This window comes from Myotis yumanensis, unplaced genomic scaffold, assembly GCF_028538775.1.
Source record: "Myotis yumanensis isolate MYYU_CA2020_CCGP unplaced genomic scaffold, mMyoYum1.0.hap1 SCAF_15, whole genome shotgun sequence".
NCBI classification, from domain to species: Eukaryota; Metazoa; Chordata; class Mammalia; order Chiroptera; family Vespertilionidae; genus Myotis; species Myotis yumanensis.
In genome coordinates, this window is record NW_027223766.1 from 128,610 (window position 1) to 146,931 (window position 18,322).

The 18,322-nt window shown below is 44.7% G+C and overlaps 1 protein-coding gene and 1 pseudogene across 1 annotated transcript in view; one reads left to right on the forward strand and one right to left on the reverse strand.

Annotated features, from left to right (window-relative positions):
• The first annotated feature begins 3,637 nt into the window (after positions 1-3,637).
• LOC138993438 (THO complex subunit 2-like) lies at positions 3,638-9,398 on the forward strand (annotated as a pseudogene).
• Positions 9,399-9,924: 526 nt separating this feature from the next.
• The window catches only part of LOC138993439 (nucleotide sugar transporter SLC35B4-like), a 40,600-nt gene continuing 32,202 nt past the window's right edge, over positions 9,925-18,322 (reverse strand). Inside the window, exons 3-7 of the mRNA XM_070392702.1 lie at positions 13,209-13,311; positions 11,822-11,871; positions 10,880-10,961; positions 10,640-10,704; positions 9,925-9,964 (exon numbers count right to left, since the gene is read on the reverse strand). Of these exons, the coding sequence (XP_070248803.1) occupies positions 9,925-9,964; positions 10,640-10,704; positions 10,880-10,961; positions 11,822-11,871; positions 13,209-13,311 (340 nt within the window). The remainder of the gene's footprint in view (positions 9,965-10,639; positions 10,705-10,879; positions 10,962-11,821; positions 11,872-13,208; positions 13,312-18,322) is intronic.

Sequence of the window (18,322 nt, forward strand, 5' to 3'; positions counted from 1 at the left end):
CTTTCCCCAATGGCTGCTTGGAAACATGGCAGCTCCCTCCGTCTATGGTTTCTTCAACACGATCTGCTAAAGACACAGCCAAGATCTTCTGCCTCAGGTGATAGACGCCTCTGTAGGACACGACCCTGCTCAGGCAAGTTCATTCGGGCATAACAAGGGCTCTCACGGAAAAATCTTGGTGGGATGTCATTCTATGGCTCTGCTAAGTGCGGCCAGGAGACAGAGTTCTAGACGCACGCACTTTTTTTTTTGTTGTTGTTGTTGTGTTACACACCTGTTTTTCTTTTAGACATCATGGAGCAGGGGGCCTCCAGTTCCAATTTACAAACCAAGGAATCGGTTGGGTTATCCATTGTGGACGTCAGGGCCGTCAACTGTCGTGGAGACCAACGTGCTCCCAGGAAGCAGAAATCATGTCCAGTAAGGGGAGACGCCACCCTGACACGGGAAGAGGCAGTTCAGATGGCGAGCTGAATGTAGCAAGGAGATCTGACAGTGTAGTTTCCTTTGGCATTCTATCGCGCAGGTCAAAGTCTCTCACGTGGATGCCAATAAAAGCCCCTCTCGGGAACAGCACACTCCCGAGTCCTCTTGAGGGCAGGGCCACGGCTGTCTGGCCACCTATGTCTGCCAGGCCCTAGGACAGGCGCAGACAGCTGCTTGGTTCAAGGACTACAAATGATTGCGCCTCCCCGAGGGCCCCGCCCACCCCACCCCGACCCCACCCCACCCCTACGCACCTGTGCGCGAAAAAGCAGGCACGCAGGCACGCACGCACCTGCCCAAGGGGCGGGGCCTGAGGGCAGCGCTGCCTCGAGCCCCATTGGTTGGGACCGCTGGGTGGCGAGTGCCTACCAGGTTTTTAAGGCGGCACTCGCAGGGCGGTTGCCAGAGCTCCAAGCGCAGAGGGCCCAGGAGCATCCAGGATGCAAGACCCCGGTTTTCACACCGGCTCCCGGTTGTCCCCAAGCCCCCCGAGGAAGAGGACGCGACTGTGCCTCCTGCGGCGGCCTCGCACAGTGTTCAGCGCACAACAGCTGCGGGTCCTGGAGGAATTCTTTGAGGGGAAGCCCTACGGGACCTATGAGGAACGCGAGACCCTGGCGGCCAGGCTGAACCTGCAGGAGGACCAAGTGAGGGTGTGGCTCTCGAACCGCAGGACCAAAGAGCAAAGGTTGCAGCGACTGCGCAACCAGCAAGGCCAGGGAGCCCAGGCTGCGCCCCAGCAACTGGCAGCCTGCGCCCCTCAGCCCGCGCCTGTGCCCTCGCCTGCAGGCCCTGCGTCCCAGGAGGGCCCTTTGCTCCCTGCCAGCCCTGTGCTGCCCGCCATTCCTGTGCGCCCTGAGGAGCCAGTGTTCCCTGCTGGCACTGTGTTCTCAGCAGGCTCAGTGCTCCCCGCAGGCCCTGGGCTCCCCGCTGGCCCTGGATTCCGGACCGGTCCTGTGCTCCCGGCGGGTCCTGTGTTCCCAGCCGGCTCTGTGCTCCCCGCAGGCCCTGGGCTCCCCGCTGGCCCTGGATTCCGGACCGGTCCTGTGCTCCCGGCGGGTCCTGTGTTCCCAGCCGGCTCTGTGCTCCCCGCAGGCCCTGGGCTCCCCGCTGGCCCTGGATTCCGGACCGGTCCTGTGCTCCCCGCTGGTCCTGTGTTCCCCGCCAGCCCTGTGCTCCCGGTGGGTCCTGTGTTCCCAGCCGGCTCTGTGCTCCTCGGTGGCCCTGTGCTCTCTACTACCCCTGCGCTCCCTTCAGCCACCGTACACCACAGGGGCCTTGGTTTCAGCAGCCTCCCTCCGCCAAGACCCTTGCAAGTCTTCTAAGCAGAAGATCCCAGTGCCTCCAGCTACAGACAGGTCTGCTGCAACCCCTTTCCATCTGGGGGCTCTTGGGGAGGACCTTGCCTGCCTCCACCAGCTGCTGGTGGCCTCTAGCTTCCTGCTTTCAGAGCTAATATACAAAAGCATACACATTTTATTCACCTCAACTTCAACCTCAGCCTCCCATGACCTCCAAGCCCCGCTTAGTTTGCTGTTTTTGTGTCTCTAGTCTCCCCTTTCCCGCACCCCTACTCCATGCCCTCCTTTGGAGGAATAAACATCAGGCATCGCAGCCAAGTTCAGCACAAGGAGAGAGAGAGAGAGAGAGAGAGAGAGAGAGAGAGAGAGAGAGAGAGAGAGAAAGAGAGAAACATTGATGTGAGAGAATCATTGGTTGGTGCCTCCCACAAAAGCACCCTGCCAAGAGCCAGGATAGAACCTGGTAAGTGCAACCATGTCTGTGCCCTTGACCAGGATTCCCTTGTGACCCCGAATGGAACCTTCAGCTTTCCATTGCATGATAGGTCCTCTCACCTACTGAGCCACATCTGCAGGCCTCTGTTTTGTCTTTCAATTGGATCTTGTCATCTGTTTATACTGGAAGAGCTTATCGCCAGTTAAGGGTGCTTAGGATGTTATTTTTTACTGAGTGTTTTGGAATCCTCTGTTTCTCTTTTGTTTTCCTGCTCTCTTGTCCTGTATGTTGAGGAGTTTCTGTAGTGCTATTTGAATTCTTTTCTCTTATTTCTCGCGTGCCTCCCATAGACTTTCGTTGTGTGGTTACCTGGACTCTTGACTTAGGACAAATGAACAGCCTTTCCTTACATTGGAGGTTGAAAAACCAAGAGAAACACACACACATACACACACACACACACACACACACACACCCCAATCCACCCCCAAGGTAAAGCCCTACCTCACACCACACTCCATCACTGCTAGATGTATTCAAGGACAGTTGACAACTTGGATAGCAGAGACAGTGAACAGGGATTCTATAGAGTTATATGTCAATTTTCAACTGAAGCATGTGGTTAAGGCCATTTTTAAGGTTTTTTTTTAGTAAATTCACTAGGTTTAAGGGCATCCGTTTGCCACGGATGGAAAGGACAGACAGATATGTGACAGGCAACGATAAGCACTGAAATAGTCCTTAAAATCCAGAAATTCTACTGATTAAAAAAATACAAATGGGACCGATGTTTGTAACCATTCATTGCCCAGAAATAGAATCAATTGCAATGAATGAAGAGAAATGAGCAAAGAAATAATAAAATAAAATAAAATAAAATAAAATAAAATAAAATAACCTCCCCCCTCAACACTCTTCATGGGTACCGGGTCCAAGGAGTCCGCACAAGAGGCGATGGTGAAGCACACCAGGCATCGCAGCCAGGTTCAGGAGAACCTTTCCTTGAGATGCTTTTGGTGAATGCCACCTGAAGGGCGGGCCGTGCGGGAGCCTAGCCTGGGTCATGAGCTTCCCCACCCTAAACTTGACCTCCAATGGGTGATGACAGCGATTCAGTCCTGGGGCCGGCTGATTGGTGGGTCTCTGGCTCCTCCCACCAAGCTCTTGGGCTATAAAATGGAGCAAGGTGAGCGGCCCAGGGCCTTCTGTTCGCAGAGCCTACTTTTGGAGCACTTTAATAGAGTGATCTTTGTATAATATGCTCTTTCATTATTTATTTTATTTTATTTTATTTTAGAAATTGTTGGGGCCTGAAACTCGAAAAGCATTCCCGGCATTCCTCGTGGGCGGTACTTCCCGTTGACCCCACGCTGAGGTGAGGCACTTCCGGGCCTCTGTCACTAAGGCGGGGAAGATGGAGGTAGCATCGGTGTTGGTCCCGGTTGAGTGGACAAATAACTGGGAGAAATCAGGGAGAGGCGACCTGTTGGACTTATGTTGGCGTCTCAGCGAAAACAAGAGCCACGGCAGTTCGACTTACAGAGATTTCCAGCGAGCTCTCTATGAGTTATCACACCATGTCATTCAAGGAAATATGAAGCCGAACAAGCAGCTGATGTTTTCAATGACATCAGCGAATTTCGTGAGGATGTGCCTTCCATTGTTGCTGATGTCTTTTGCATGTTAGATATGGAGACAACCGTTTTAGAAGGGCAAGAGAGACTGTTTTTACGCAATTGGTATCAGCGTGTTTGTATTTCGTTTCAGACACGATTCTAAAGGAACGCCTGGATCCAGAAACATTGGAATCATTAGGACTCATCAAGCAATCACGGCAATTCCATCAAAGATCAGTGAAAATCAAGACAAAACTCTTTTATACGCAGCAAAAGTTCAACTTGTTAAGAGAAGAGAATAAAGGCTTTGCTAAGCTGATTGTTGAATTGGGGCAAGATTTATCGGGAAATATGACTGGTGATTTAATCTTAGAAAATATCAAATCCTTAATAGGATGCTTTCATCTAGATCCCAATAGAGTTTTGGGTGTCATTTTAGAAGTGTTTGAATGCAGACCAGAATGTGATGACTTCTTTATATCTTTATTAGAATCTTGTGTGAATATGTGTGAGCCGCAAACACTTTGTCATATACTTGGGTTCAAATTCAAGTGTTAACAGGAGCCGAATGGAGATACTCCTTCATCTTTATACAATGTTGCAGCAGTGCTCCTACAAGGTAATCTTATTGATTTAAATGAACTCTATGTACATCTTCTTCCAGCTGATAATTGCATGATGGATGAATATAAACGAGAAATGTTGGAAGCTAAGGCCATTCTTAAAAAACTAAACGGTGGCTGTATTGTCTTCTGAAAAAATGGATAAGCAAGAGAAGGCAAAGGAAGAGGAGGAGGAGGAGAAAGTAGAAAAGCCACCTGACAACCAAAAACGTGGTTTGTTAGAAGCCTTATTAAAGATTTCGATTGGCAGCATGCACAGAACATGATGGATCGGATGGCTCCATACTATGTTGCTTCCCACAAGCTGATAGCTCTTGCTATTTGCAAGCTTATTCACATAACTATTGAGCCTCTCTATCGAAGAGTTGGCATTCCTAAAGGCGCTGAAGGCTCACCTGTTCATGCTTTGCAAAATAAGAGAGTGCTAAAACAAGCAGGGAGCTTTGAGGATTTGAGGACAGATGCCTTCAATATGTTCTGTTACCTCAGTCCCCACCTTTCTTGGGATCCCATTTTATTTGCAAAAGTGGTGTGCATAGGCCAATCCTTTATGAAGGAGCTTCAGTCTGATGGAAGGAAACAAGAGGATTAAGAGAAAGTGGACGTTATTCTTAGCTGTTTACTTGGCATTACTGACCAGGCCCTACTTCCATCTCTTTCTCTAATGGACTGCAATGCTTGTATGACTGAGGAACTATGAGGAATGTTATAAACATTTCCATATCAGCATAGATATCATCTGTATGGCCAGTGGAAGGACGAAACTTACAACAGGTCCCTACTTTTAGTAAAAGTTAAAGCTCTAACAATAGACCAAGCTAGAGATATCATGAACCATCTCACCAAGGAAAATGTGAGGCCTTCTGGAAGACAAATTGGGAAATTGAGCCACAGCAATCCAACTATTTTGTTTGATTATATCTTGGCAAAAATACAAACGTGTGATGACTTGATGGCACCTGTAGTAGATTCACTGGAATGCCTCACATCATTGAATTACGATGTCTTGGCCTATTGTATCATGGAGGCTTCAGCAAATCCAGAAAAGGAAAGGATGAAACACAATGATACAACCAGTTCAAGCTGGCTTCGGCCTCGTTAGTTTCTGTGGTGCAGTCTTTCCTAAATATCCAATGGATCTGGCTGGTCTTCTGCAATATGTGGCTAATCAGCTAAAGGCAGGCAGAAGTATTGGCCTGCTTATATTGCAAGAAGTGGTACATAAAATGGCAGGAATAGAAATCACGAGGGAAGAGACGATGACAGCGGAGCAACTAGAGGCCATGACTGGTGGAGAGCAACTAAGAGCTGAGGGAGGTTCTTGTGGCCAGACCAGAAACACTAAAAAATCCTCCCAGAGATTAAAGGATGCCCTATTGGACTATGACCTTGCTCTTCCCCTTGTTTTGATGATAGCTCAGCAGGGGGATAGGGTGATCTTTCAGGAAGGTGGAGAGAAAGATGTGGAACTGGTGGGAAAGCTCTATGACCAGTCCTATGATACCCTGGTACAGTTTGGTGGATTTTTAGCACTGAATCTAAGCACAGAAGAGTACACAAAGAGAGTGCCTTTGATTGATGTGCTTTATCACGAATTTCATATACCCCATGATGCAGCATTTTTCTTGTCTAGGCCAACATATGCATGCCATATCTCATCCAAATATGATGAACTTAAAAAATCAGACAAAGGAAGTAAACAGCAACATAAAGTCCACAAGTACATAGCAGCCTGTGAAATGGTGATGGCACCTGTCCGTGAAGCGGTAGTCTCATTGCACTTTTCCAATGTCTGGGATGACATCAGCCCTCGATTCTATGCCACATTCTGGTCACTGACAACGTATGACCTTGCAGTTCCACACACCAGCTATGAATGGGAAGTCAGTAAACTTAAAGTCCAGATGAGAGCACTTGATGACAATCAAGAAATGCCTCCAGAGAAAAAGAAAAAAGAAAAGGAGCACTGTAGTGCTCTTCGGGACAAGTTGCTTGAAAAAGAAATGAGCCGAAACCGATTTGGCTCAGTGGATAGAGCGTCGGCCTGCGGACTCAAGGGTCCCAGGTTCGATTCCGGTCAAGGGCATGTACCCGGGTTGCCGGCACATCCCCAGTGGGAGATGTGCAGGAGGCAGCTGATTGATGTTTCTCTCTCATCGATGTTTCTAACTCTCTATCTCTCTCCCTTCCTCTCTGTAAAAATTCAATAAAATATATTTAAAAAAAAAAAAGAAATGAAACAGATGGAACATGTACAGCGAGTTCTACAGAGACTGAAACTGGAAAAGGACAACTGGCTTTTAGCCAAATCTAGACCAAAGGAGACCATCATAAAATTTTTACAGCTGTGTATATTTCCTCGATGTATTTTTTCAGCAGTCGATGCTGTTTACTGTGCTCGTTTTGTTGAATTGGTACATCAAGAGAAAACTCCAAATTTTTCCACACTTCTTTGCTATGATTGAGTTTTCTCTGACATCGTTTTCACAGTGGCAAGCTGTACTGAAAAGGAAGCGCGTCGATATGGGAGCTTTCTTTGCTGTATGTTAGAGACTGTGACTAGGTGGCACAGTGATAGAGCCACATATGAAAAGGAATGTGGAAACTACCCAGGATTCCTTACTATACTGCGGGCAACTGGATTTGATCGGGGAAATCAAGCTGATCAACTAGACTATGAAAATTTCCAACATGTGGTACATAAATGGCACTACAAACTAACCAAGGCATCGGTACATTGCCTTGAAACAGGTGAATATATTCACATGAGGAATATTTTGATTGTGCTAACAAAAATACTTCCTTGCTACTCAAAAGTTTTAAATCTGGGTCAGGCTTTGGAAAAAAGAGTGCATAAAATCTGCCAAGAAGAAAAAGGGAAAAGGCATAGTCTACATGCCTTAGCTACCGGCTACTCTGGGCAGTTAAAATGTAGGAAGTCATACATGATAACTGAAAATGAGTTTCATCACAAAGACCCCACTCCGAAGAATGCAGTTCAAAATGGGCCTGTTGGTGGGTCTTCTTCATCTTCCAGAGGAAGTGCATCTAAATCTCATGAAAGCTGTGCTGATGAGAATGATAACTCAATGGAGACAACTTCTTCACCACTAATCAAGAGTAAGGAGAGAGAAACAGGCAGGAAAGGATTGGACACGTCAAGGGAAAGTAGATCCAGAGAAAGAGAGAAAAAAGATGAAAAGGACAGAAAAGGTCGGAAACGGCATCACTCAAACAATGACTGGGAGGTGCTACCAGACCTAAGGAAGAGACGAAGGAAAGGAGAAAATGGAATGATGGCAGTTTAAAAACACAAAAGTGAAAATCCAAGTGATAATCCTTCTCCAAATGAGAAAAACAAGGGGGCGTGGGGCGGGGGGTGGGGGGGTGGGGAGAGTCAAAATTCTTCAGGTAATGAAAAAGGCAGCGATTCATTTAACTCTGAAAAGATGGATAAAAATCTCCCCCCAGTGGCAAAAAAGGGTATATACAGACCCCTAAGTTGAAGGTCCCCTGGAGGAGGATGCCAATGCTCCATGCATCACTCTCAGAACAGTATCTCCCATTCTTAAGAGCGTCGGGTGTTGCCCATTTCAGGGCAATCCGCTTGAAGTCAAAAGATGACTGCAACCCACCATCCTCTAGACAAGTCATTTCAAAGTCACCAGTTGTCAGGATATTCTTTTCACCTCTAGTCAGTTCCTTGCAGCACGGTTCCTGGGTATACAATTTTCATTTGAAATGCGACACCTGGAAGCAGCATCTGATGAAAATTTCATCCCCTTTTTTCTCAGAAAAGAGAGGAAACGGCCTCCGCGGACTAGTTCCTTCATAATGAGAATAGTCTGCGGTGATGTGCAAACTCCTATACCTTTGGCGATATTGGGATGACTGATTGTATTACGTGAGGATTTTGGCTTCTTGTAAAAAATTTAACTTTAGTCCCTACCGGGAGCCGATCCACCCTTGCTGCTTGACGCAGTAGCTGCATGGAAGAAACATCTGCACAGCTTACATTTTTCAAGGCACCTGGCGTGTAGGACATATGTCTGCTCCCCCTCTTAAGCTCTATGTGTTTTAACCAGGACCCTCTCCCCGAGAAACGGTCGTTTCCCCAGCTTAGGGGTTAACAGGACTACGGAAGGAAATCAATCAGTAACCCCCCCTAGTATTACAGAAATACCATGTACTACTTATGAAGAACTTGGACTAAGACCATTGGCAATAAATGTGGGACTTGCTTGACCCACATCCCCAGGGTTTTGCCCACCAGGGAGAGTACCAGAACCTATACCCCTGGAGACTCACTGACACAGGGAAGTCCCAGGGAAGGCAAGCAGCAAGGCTGGGAGGACATGACCTTGACTGGGTAGGATAAGCTCCTTCAGTCACTTTCTTGTAGCTTATCAGTAGAGCAGTAGAAGAGTGACCTTGGAATAGCCCTTATAATGAAACACAAGAGATTAACCTAGACAAGATCAAAATCAACAGCACTAGATAGAGACTAGAGACAGGATTATGGACATGAAACTAGGAACAGTAGAAGGTTTCCTGAAACATACCATGATGTAATGGAACAATAAAAAGAGAACCCAACCATGATGATCAACTGAACGCTGCCTCTGTGTCATTCATTCTTCGCCGACTCCGTCCACACCTCCATGGGAACCCCTGGACCTGCTGGGGCTGGACCCCAGCAACGTCCTGGGAAAGATCATTTGTACATGTGGTAACAGCCGTAGCAGCTTGATCCTTTCATATGCCCTTAAATATGTCACCAGATTTTCCCTTGCTCAGTCATCCTCCTGTTGTCACATCTTCTTATTCCAGTTATGGAAATACTGACCACGATAAATCCTACCCATATCCCTCACGCTCACCCTCACCCTCACCCTCACCCTCAGCCCTCACCCCTCACCCTAACCATAAACCCTAACCCTAAACCCTAAACCCTAAACCTAACCCTAACCCTAACCCACACTTTTTTCCAGAAAGGCATGTCAATTTATACTGTAAACAGTTTATGTGAACATGGTTGTCCTATTGCACCCTCAGCAGCAAAGAGAATAATAATTTATTATCTTGCAAATATAATAGATCAAAAATAAAAAGATGCCCTAGCTGGTTTGGCTCAGTGGATAGAGCGTCGGCCTGCAGACTCAAGGGTCCCAGGTTCGATTCCGGTCAAGGGCATATGCCTAGGTTGCGGGCACATCCCCAGTGGGGAGTGTGCAGGAGGCAGCTGATCGATGTTTCTCTCTCATTGATGTGTCTGACTCTCTATCCCTCTCCCTTCCTCTCTGTAAAAAATCAATAAAATATATTTAAAAAATAAAAAGATACTGCATTTTGTATTCAAGTTGCATTTCTTTATTAGACTAGTTCTAGGCTGAACATAAAAATTACAGGACATTAATATTTTCCTCCGTAAGTGGTTTGTTCACATCCTTTGCAAATTTCTCCTAATAGATAGTGTTCTTCCAATAGCTCATGAAGATCTTTCTGTGTTAAAGGGGGGGGGGGGGGGTGTAAAGTTTCAAAGCCAAGAAGCAAGAATCCAGTTCCTTCCTTGCTATTTCTCTTTCGCCTGGTCAGTCTCAACCTGTTATTGCCAGCACAGAAAGCACTTGGCAGGAGCATCACCTCTGTATCTCACAACGGGAGGGCCAAGCACTACAGGAATTGTCTCATTACTTCCACAAAGAGATACAATTCCCAGGAGATTCTGCTGACCAGTCAGGTCTGGGAACACTGCCATGAGGAACAGCTAACTTCTGAAGAAAATAAATCTAAGATTTAGCAATGGGTCCCTTAGAGACTTAGAGTCCACTGCTACAACGTGCCCTTCTGAAGAAGCCTGTACTCAGCAGACAGGTCATAAAGAGACAGATGACAGCCAAGCACCCACAGGGTACTGGGCAGGCAGGCAGGTACTTTTCTTCCTAGATCAGTGGCAACAGAGAAACATGGCTCCATGTCACAGAACATACCACCATGACCTCGACGTTTCCTTTCTGTCACTTCTTGAACACTGCCGTTCAGACTTATGATCCCAGGTGCCTCTCTCCTGTGGCATCATTTGTTTAGCTAACACTTCTTGCCAAGATACACGTCCCTTAGGAGAAAACTCAGCAAACAGAACTGCAGAGGCAATTATCATTATTGTAATTAGCATACTTGCTTCGTAACCACCATGTAAATGCCTGGAATCCTTCATTCTCACTCAAGCTGGACTGGGAAGTCTAGGGAATAAGAAAAAAACACTAGGTACAGAGACCAGAACCACAAGCAATGGGCCTGGACACAGGGAAATGTTTGCTACCTTTTTCTCTCCCTTCTTTGTATCATTAGTAAGTACCTGGTGCCTGGGCCCCATGGCAAGCAGTGAATATAAATGATTTGTGAACCGATTCTTACCACCTGCTTTGCTGACATGGAAGTGCAAATAAATATCCCCACAGAAACCAGGGCAATGGAAGTATATTTGAATATACTGTATCTGCAGAAATAAGAACAAGAACACATTAGGAAGGCACAAGTACCAATTTCCACAGGATGTTTTCAGTAGATGGTGCCTGAGAGTATAAATCACCAGCAGAGCCCATGTAAGTCTTCATGTGCAAGGATCAGGGTGCCCACTGGTTGCTATACACACCCTTCCTTGGTGTTGCTTAACATAGTTTCTAAAAGTTTGTGGACCAACAGATTGTTTCATTGTGGGGGGGTGGGGACAAGACGTGACATTCCATTGGTGACAGTCACATAGAACAGTTCTGACACTTTTCATTCTATCTTCTTGGCCACTTGGGCTTTATTTGGAATTTTCTTTGTACTAAGTGCACGATTAGTCCTTCGTTCACTGTGTTGCACTAATGAACACCTTCTCTGACAGCACTGTCCCACACAACTATGAGCCTGGAAGTGCTCCATCCTGGGCTCTCCAATATGGTCACCAATAGCCACATGTGGCTACTGGCAATTAAACCCTGACCAGTGAGACTTGGAAACTAGATATTTAATTTTAAGTAATTTAAATGTTAAATGTGAATAGTCACATGTGGCTACTGGTGACCACAAAGGAACTGAAATTCTGAATCGATTGGCTTCATAGGTTAGGATGGATCTAAGGACTCAGTGATGCTAAGAGCTAATTCTACAGAGAGAACACTGCTGCACAGGTGGGACCCCCTACCTGGTCAGCTGCTCCAGGAATGCACATCATTGTCACAGAGAGAACTCAAACAAAGAAGGCCAGGAGCATGCCCCCTCTAGCAGGAGAAAAGTAATCCACATGCCTAGCCTATAGGTGGGGCCAAGAATGTGCTTCCTAAACATAAATTATAAAAGCGTATTGTTTACCTTTTCTTCAAAATGATAATCCCTAGAATCATGTTGGCAATTAGAGAACCCTGTAAAAGGAGACAAGAGGAAGTTTTAGTGCACTAGGGAAAGACAACATACTTCAAGATAAAAATGAACATCTCCAAGAGGGAAAAACATCTGGGCAGGAGAAGATTAGGATGAATAATTAGTAAGGTCCAGGTGTTCTTATGATGGCAAAAAGTATAAGCCATAAAAATCTATCTTGCAAAATAATTATGCCTTTTAAAGATGACAATGAAGATAACAATGATCAATTCTCAATAACTACTCATAGCTGAAGCTTATTACAGGCTTATTTTTGTCAACTTTTCCATCTAATTTATAAGAGCTTTTACTACGTTTCTCCTCCCCCCTGCGTTTTGAGGAAAGAAGTTATGTGGAGATCTCTCTCTTCTCTGGAAGGGTATCTGTCCTTCATCAAGTGCTCATAGAAAGTCTACTATGTGCTCAATGCTGTGAGGGGCATCTTAGTCATTATAATTAGCTCTGGGAAGTGCCTTTAGAAATAACACATTTGATCTTACAAAAAACTCAGACCACACCAAAATGTTACAATTCTAATCCTCACCCATTTTGTATTCTTCTGCAACCCTAACTATATTTCCCTTGAAGTCTTTTCTGCCCTCCAAGGAAAACTGTTCTTATCTATATACTGAACACAGTTCTCTCACCATACATGAGGCAAAGAAAAAACCTCTACTGCTTTGGAAGAAGCATGCCTCCAAGAATTTTCCTTTATTTAATTATCTCAAGTCTCTGATTTAAAAAAAAAATCAGGAAGGAAAAGGGTCTGGCCCTGGCATGTGTTTCTCAATGGTTAGAGTGTGGGCCTGAGCACTGAAGGATTGTGGGTTTGATTCCTGGTCAAGGGCACATACCTCGGTTGCAGGTTCAATCCCCACCCATGGTCGGGGCACATACAGGGAGGCAAACAACCCGTGTGTCTCTCTCACATCGATGTTTCTCTCTCTCCCTCTGTTCAACTCTCTCTAAAAATCAATGAAAAAATATCCTCAGGTGAGGATTAACAAGAGAGAGAGAGAGAGAGAGAGAGAGAGAGAAACGAAATGAAAGAAGGGTCTGTTTCATTTACTAGAAATAAATGTAATTTTATGTAAGAAAGAAACAAAAAGTGATGAGAAATGTTAAAGAACATTCATAGGAAGTTTGAATATAAAATCAACCAGATGAAGGAAATTAAAAGTTAAAATCTGCTTCTTAGGAAAATGTTAACTTTCCTTATATCAATCACCCATAAGACCTGAGATAGATAAAAGTAAACCATCCACTTTCACATTGCTCTCTTTCGGCCTTCTCAGACGATAGTCAGCCTCTGCTCACTGATCTGAGCAGCAGTACTCGCAGATCTAAATATCATGTGCAGGGGCATGGTGATGTTGAGGTTCAGGGCATAGTTGTTCACCAAGCTGACCGTGAAGAACATAGTCACCATGACGGCATAGTATCTGAAATGCAGAGGCAACAGCTTACCACACAGAATCTGCTAGTTCAAGAAAATCAAATAGAGAAGGAAATAAATACCTCTAGTTAAAAGTATATTGCTTATTTCCTCTTTATTAAAATTGTATCACTATTATAATTTGAGTAGAATAATAAGTACCTATAAAAATACTTCACAAAGCCAAATTAACATGGAAAAAGTTTAACTTACAGAGTATGTTTCAAGAAACACTATTTTAATATGCTTCAAGTATACATAGCAACTAAAAACTAGGCTTCAAAAAATGTTACCTAATAGCAATTGAGTTTTTTTTTTAAAATATATTTTATTGATTTTTTACAGAGAAAAAGGGAGAGAGACAGCTAGAAACATCGATGAGAGAGAAACATCAATCAGCTGCCTCCTGCACATCTCCTACTGGGGATGTGCCCGCAACCCAGGTACATGCCCTCGACCGGAATCGAACCTGGGACCTCTCAGTCTGCAGGCCAACGCTCTATCCACTGAGCCAAACCGGCTTCGAAAGTAATTGGTTTTTAAAAGTAAATTGGGAGAGATGACATCAGCATCATGGAAGAGTGAGAAGACTCCATTGTTTCTCCTCTTAAATTTATCTCAAGACAGTTATAACTCAACAAAGATCCCGTGCTCAGCACACAAACACACCTGAAATATTTATGCATTAGCACATCTGAAGGTGGGCATGTTGAAATGAGGGAAGGTGGGATGGGGGAAGGACAGGAGGGGAGGTGGGACATGGGGAAGGACAGGGACGTGACCACAGATGCAGTTTGGTGCCCATCCTGGCTCCAGCGAGCAAGGAGCACAACAGTGGGGGAGAAGTCTGGCTGCAGCCCTCATACTACAACCTGGAGGGTCAGAGGGGCAGAAGCAGTTTTCTTCCTAGAAAAGGCATTTCCCTTCCACCCTCCCCATTAAGGCAAAGCTGGTATTGAGGTGGCTGGGAAACCATTACTGTAGGGGTGGAGCAGAGCCATAAGATCTCTACCTCAAATGCACACACAGAGAAACAACCCATCAAATACCATGAACAACAGGGTAACTTGGGAGCACAGAAAGGAAATGAAAAATCTCCAGGAACCAAACTCAAAGGCATGGAAGACTGTGGTTTAAATGTCAGAGAATTCAAGACTGCAATTACAAAGAAACTCAACAATATACAAGAAAACTCAGAAAGGCAAGTCAAAAGTTCAGGAATACAATTAATGAGCAAAAGCAGTACTTTACCAAAGAGATTCAAACTATAAAAAGAGAAACACATTCTGTAGCCAAAGAACTCAATAAATGAGACAAAGAATGCACTAGAGAGCATTGGAAACAGAGCAGACCAGATGGAAAAAAGAATTAGGGAACTTGCCTGGCCAGCATGGCTCAGCAGTTGAGCATCAACCTATAAACCAGGAAGTCACAGTTCAATTCCTGGTCAGAGCACATGACCAGGTTGCAGGCTCCATTCTTAGTGCAGGGTGTGCAGGAGGCAGCCAATCAATGATTCTTTCTCATCATTGATGTTTCTCTCTCCCTCTCCCTTCCTCTCTGAAATCTACAAAAATAACCTGTGAAGAAGAGAGAGAACTGAGAGTTGAAATTTAAAAAATAAAAGCAATATAAGGATAATAGATATGGTATATCAGAAGGAGAAGAGCGAGAGGAGGGAACAAAGATCCCACTTAAAGAAATAATGGACGAGAACTTCCAAGCCTATGCAAAGAACTAGATGTTAGAATAGAGAAAGCTAACAGAACACCTACTTATATCAATGCAAAAAGAGCTTCTCCAAGACTCATTTTATTCAAACTGTCAAAAATCAATGACAAAGAAAAAATTCTGAAGGCAGCCAGGAAACAATAAAGATTAACCGACAAAGGAAACTCCATTAGATGATCATCACCAGACTTTTCTGTAATGTTTTCAGTAGCAACACTACAAGAGAGGAGAGAGTGAACGAAAATATTTAAAATATTGAAAGAGAGGAACCCATCAGCAAAGGATAAGATATTCAGCAAAGTTATCCTTTAGACATTAAGAAGAAATAAAGGGTTTCCTAGACAGACAACAGTTGAGAGAATTTACCACTGTAAGACTGCACATAAGAAATGTTGAAAGGACGTCTTCTACTGGAAACAAAAACACAAAAGTACACAAAAAGATGAATAAGATGATTAATAGATAGAAGCAGGAAACTGAAAATCTATTTCAGAGTAGTTTATCAAATAATCTATACTAATAAAAGAGTAATATGCTAATTAGACCGTGAGACCTTCCAGAGACCTTCCGGACGTCCTTCTGGACAAAGCCAGGGGCTTGGCCGGCCTGCAAATGGCCATCAGCCCCTCACCCAGGTTGGCCACGCCCCTTAAGGGGACCCCCAACCTGATCCGGGACCCTCTTCAGGGCAGATCAGCCGGCCTCCACACGTGCACCAGGCCTCTATCTATACTAATAAAAGGGTAATATGCTAATTGGACTGGGAGACCTTCCAGGAGGCCTTCCAGATGCCTTTCCGGACAAAGCCATGGCAGCGGGGCTGAGGCAGAGGCAGTTAGGGGTGATCAGGCCAGGAGGGGAGGGCAGTTGGGGGAGATCTGGCTGACGGGGGGGGCAGTTGGGAGCGAGCAGGCCGGAAGTGGGGGGCAATTGGGAGTGAGCAGGCTAGCAGGGGTGCAGTTGGGGATGAGCAGGCCAGCAGTGGGGGACAGTGGGGGGCGAGCAGGCCAGCAGGGGGGGGCAGTTGGGGGTGATCAGGCTGGCAAGGGGGGCAGTTGGGGGTGAGCAGGCTGACAGGCAGAGTGGTTAGGGGCGATCAAGAAGGCAGGCAGGTGAGCAGTTAGGAGCCAGCGGTCCCAGATTGCGAGAGGGATGTCCGACTGCCGGTGTGGGATTGGGCCTAAACTGGAAGTCGGACATCACCCAAGGGGTCCCAGATTGGAGAGGGTACAGGCCAGGCTGAGGGACACTGCACCCATCCACCTCCCAGGCACGAATTTCATGCTCCGGGACACTAGTTATAACATAAAGGTTAAAGGGGGGAAGGGCATTAAAATAATTGTAACTATTGCAGATTACAAGTTCACAACATAAAGAGGGATAATTTGCAACAACAAAATGATAAAAGAGGAGGAAGAGGATTGAATAGTACAGGTAAATGAAGAGGCAATCAGAAGAAAAAGGACTGTTATATGTATGTATGTATGACACATTTTGCACAATCCTAATGGTAACCACAAAACAAAAATCCAGAGCTGAGATAAAACATTAAAAAAGAAGAAGAAATGAATAAAATCATAGAAAACTGTCAAATTAAAATAGCAGAAATAATTATAAGAGAAAACAAACAATGGAAATAGAACAACAAGAAAACAAAGTCTACAATAACTGTGGTAAATCTTCATATATCATTAACAACCCTAATTATAAATGGATTGAACTCACAAATCAAAAGTCTCAAAGTAGAGGTATGGATTATACAACAAGACCCAGACTCTCATAGCCAGTTAGCCTGGAGGTCAATGCACCCCTAGTATTGCCAACAACAAGTAAGGCTTAACTACAACAAGACTGCACACAAAGACCACAAAGGGGTGCACCAAGAAAGCATAAAAAATGCAGAGACAAAAAAACATGACAGAAATGGAGGATATAGAGCTAAAAAACGCACTTTTGAGGGCTTTCAATAATTTGCTAGAAACTGCCGATAAACTTGATGAGAGCCTCAAGAAATCTAATGAGACCCTCGATGTTGTGATAAAGAACCAACTAGAAATTAAGCATTCACTGACTGAAATAAAGAATATTATACAGACACCCAACAGCAGACCAGAGGAGCGCAAGAATCAAGTCAAAGATTTGAAATGCAAAGAAGCAAAAAACACCCAACCGGAAAAGCAAAATGAAAAAAGAATCCGAAAATACGAAGATAGTGTAAGGAGCCTCTGGGACAGCTTCAAACACACCAACATCAGAATTATAGGGGTACCAGAAGATGAGAGACAGCAAGATATTGAAAACCTATTTGAAGAAATAATGACAGAAAACTTCCCCCACCTGGAGAAAGAAATGGACTTACAGGTCCAAGAAGCGCAGAGAACCCCAAACAAAAGGAATCCAAAGAGGACCACACCAAGACACATCATCATTAAAATGCCAAGAGCAAAAGACAAAGAGAGAATCTTAAAAGCAGCAAGAGAAAGAGACTCAATTACCTACAAGGGAATACCCATACGACTGTCAGCTGATTTCTCAACAGAAACTTTGCAGGCCAGAAGGGAATGGCAAGAAATATTCAAAGTGCTGAATACCAAGAACCTACAACCAAGATTACTTTATCCAGCAAAGCTATCATTCAGAATTGAAGGTCAGATAAAGAGCTTCACAGATAAGGAAAAGCTAAAGGAGTTCATCACCACTAAACCAGTATTATACGAAATGCTGAAAGGTATCCTTTAAGAAGAGGAAGAAGAAGAAAAAGGTAAAGATACAAATTATGAACAACAAACATGCATCTATCAACAAGTGAATCTAAGAATCAAGTGAATAAGTAATCTGATGTACAGAATGAACTGGTGATTATAATGAATCAGGGACATAGAAAGGGAATGGACTGACTATTCTTGGGGGGGAAAGGGGAGTGGGAGATGCGGGAAGAGACTGGACAAAAATCGTGCACCTATGGATGAGGACAGTGGGTGGGGAGTGAGGGCGGAGGGTGGGGCGGGAACTGGGAGGAGGGGAGTTATCGGGGGAAAAAGAAGAGGAACAAATGTAATCTGAACAATAAAGATTTAATTAAAAAAAAAAAAAAAGACCGAACTATATGTTGCCTGCAGGAGATGCTGCTCAATTACAAAGACAAACACAGGCTCAAAGTGAAGGGGCGAAGATGATACTTCAAACAAATGGCATCCAGAGAGAAGTGGGTGTAGCTGTACTTATATGAGACAAAACAGATGTTGATTTTAAAAAAAGAAAAAAAGAACAAGAGACAAAGATAGACA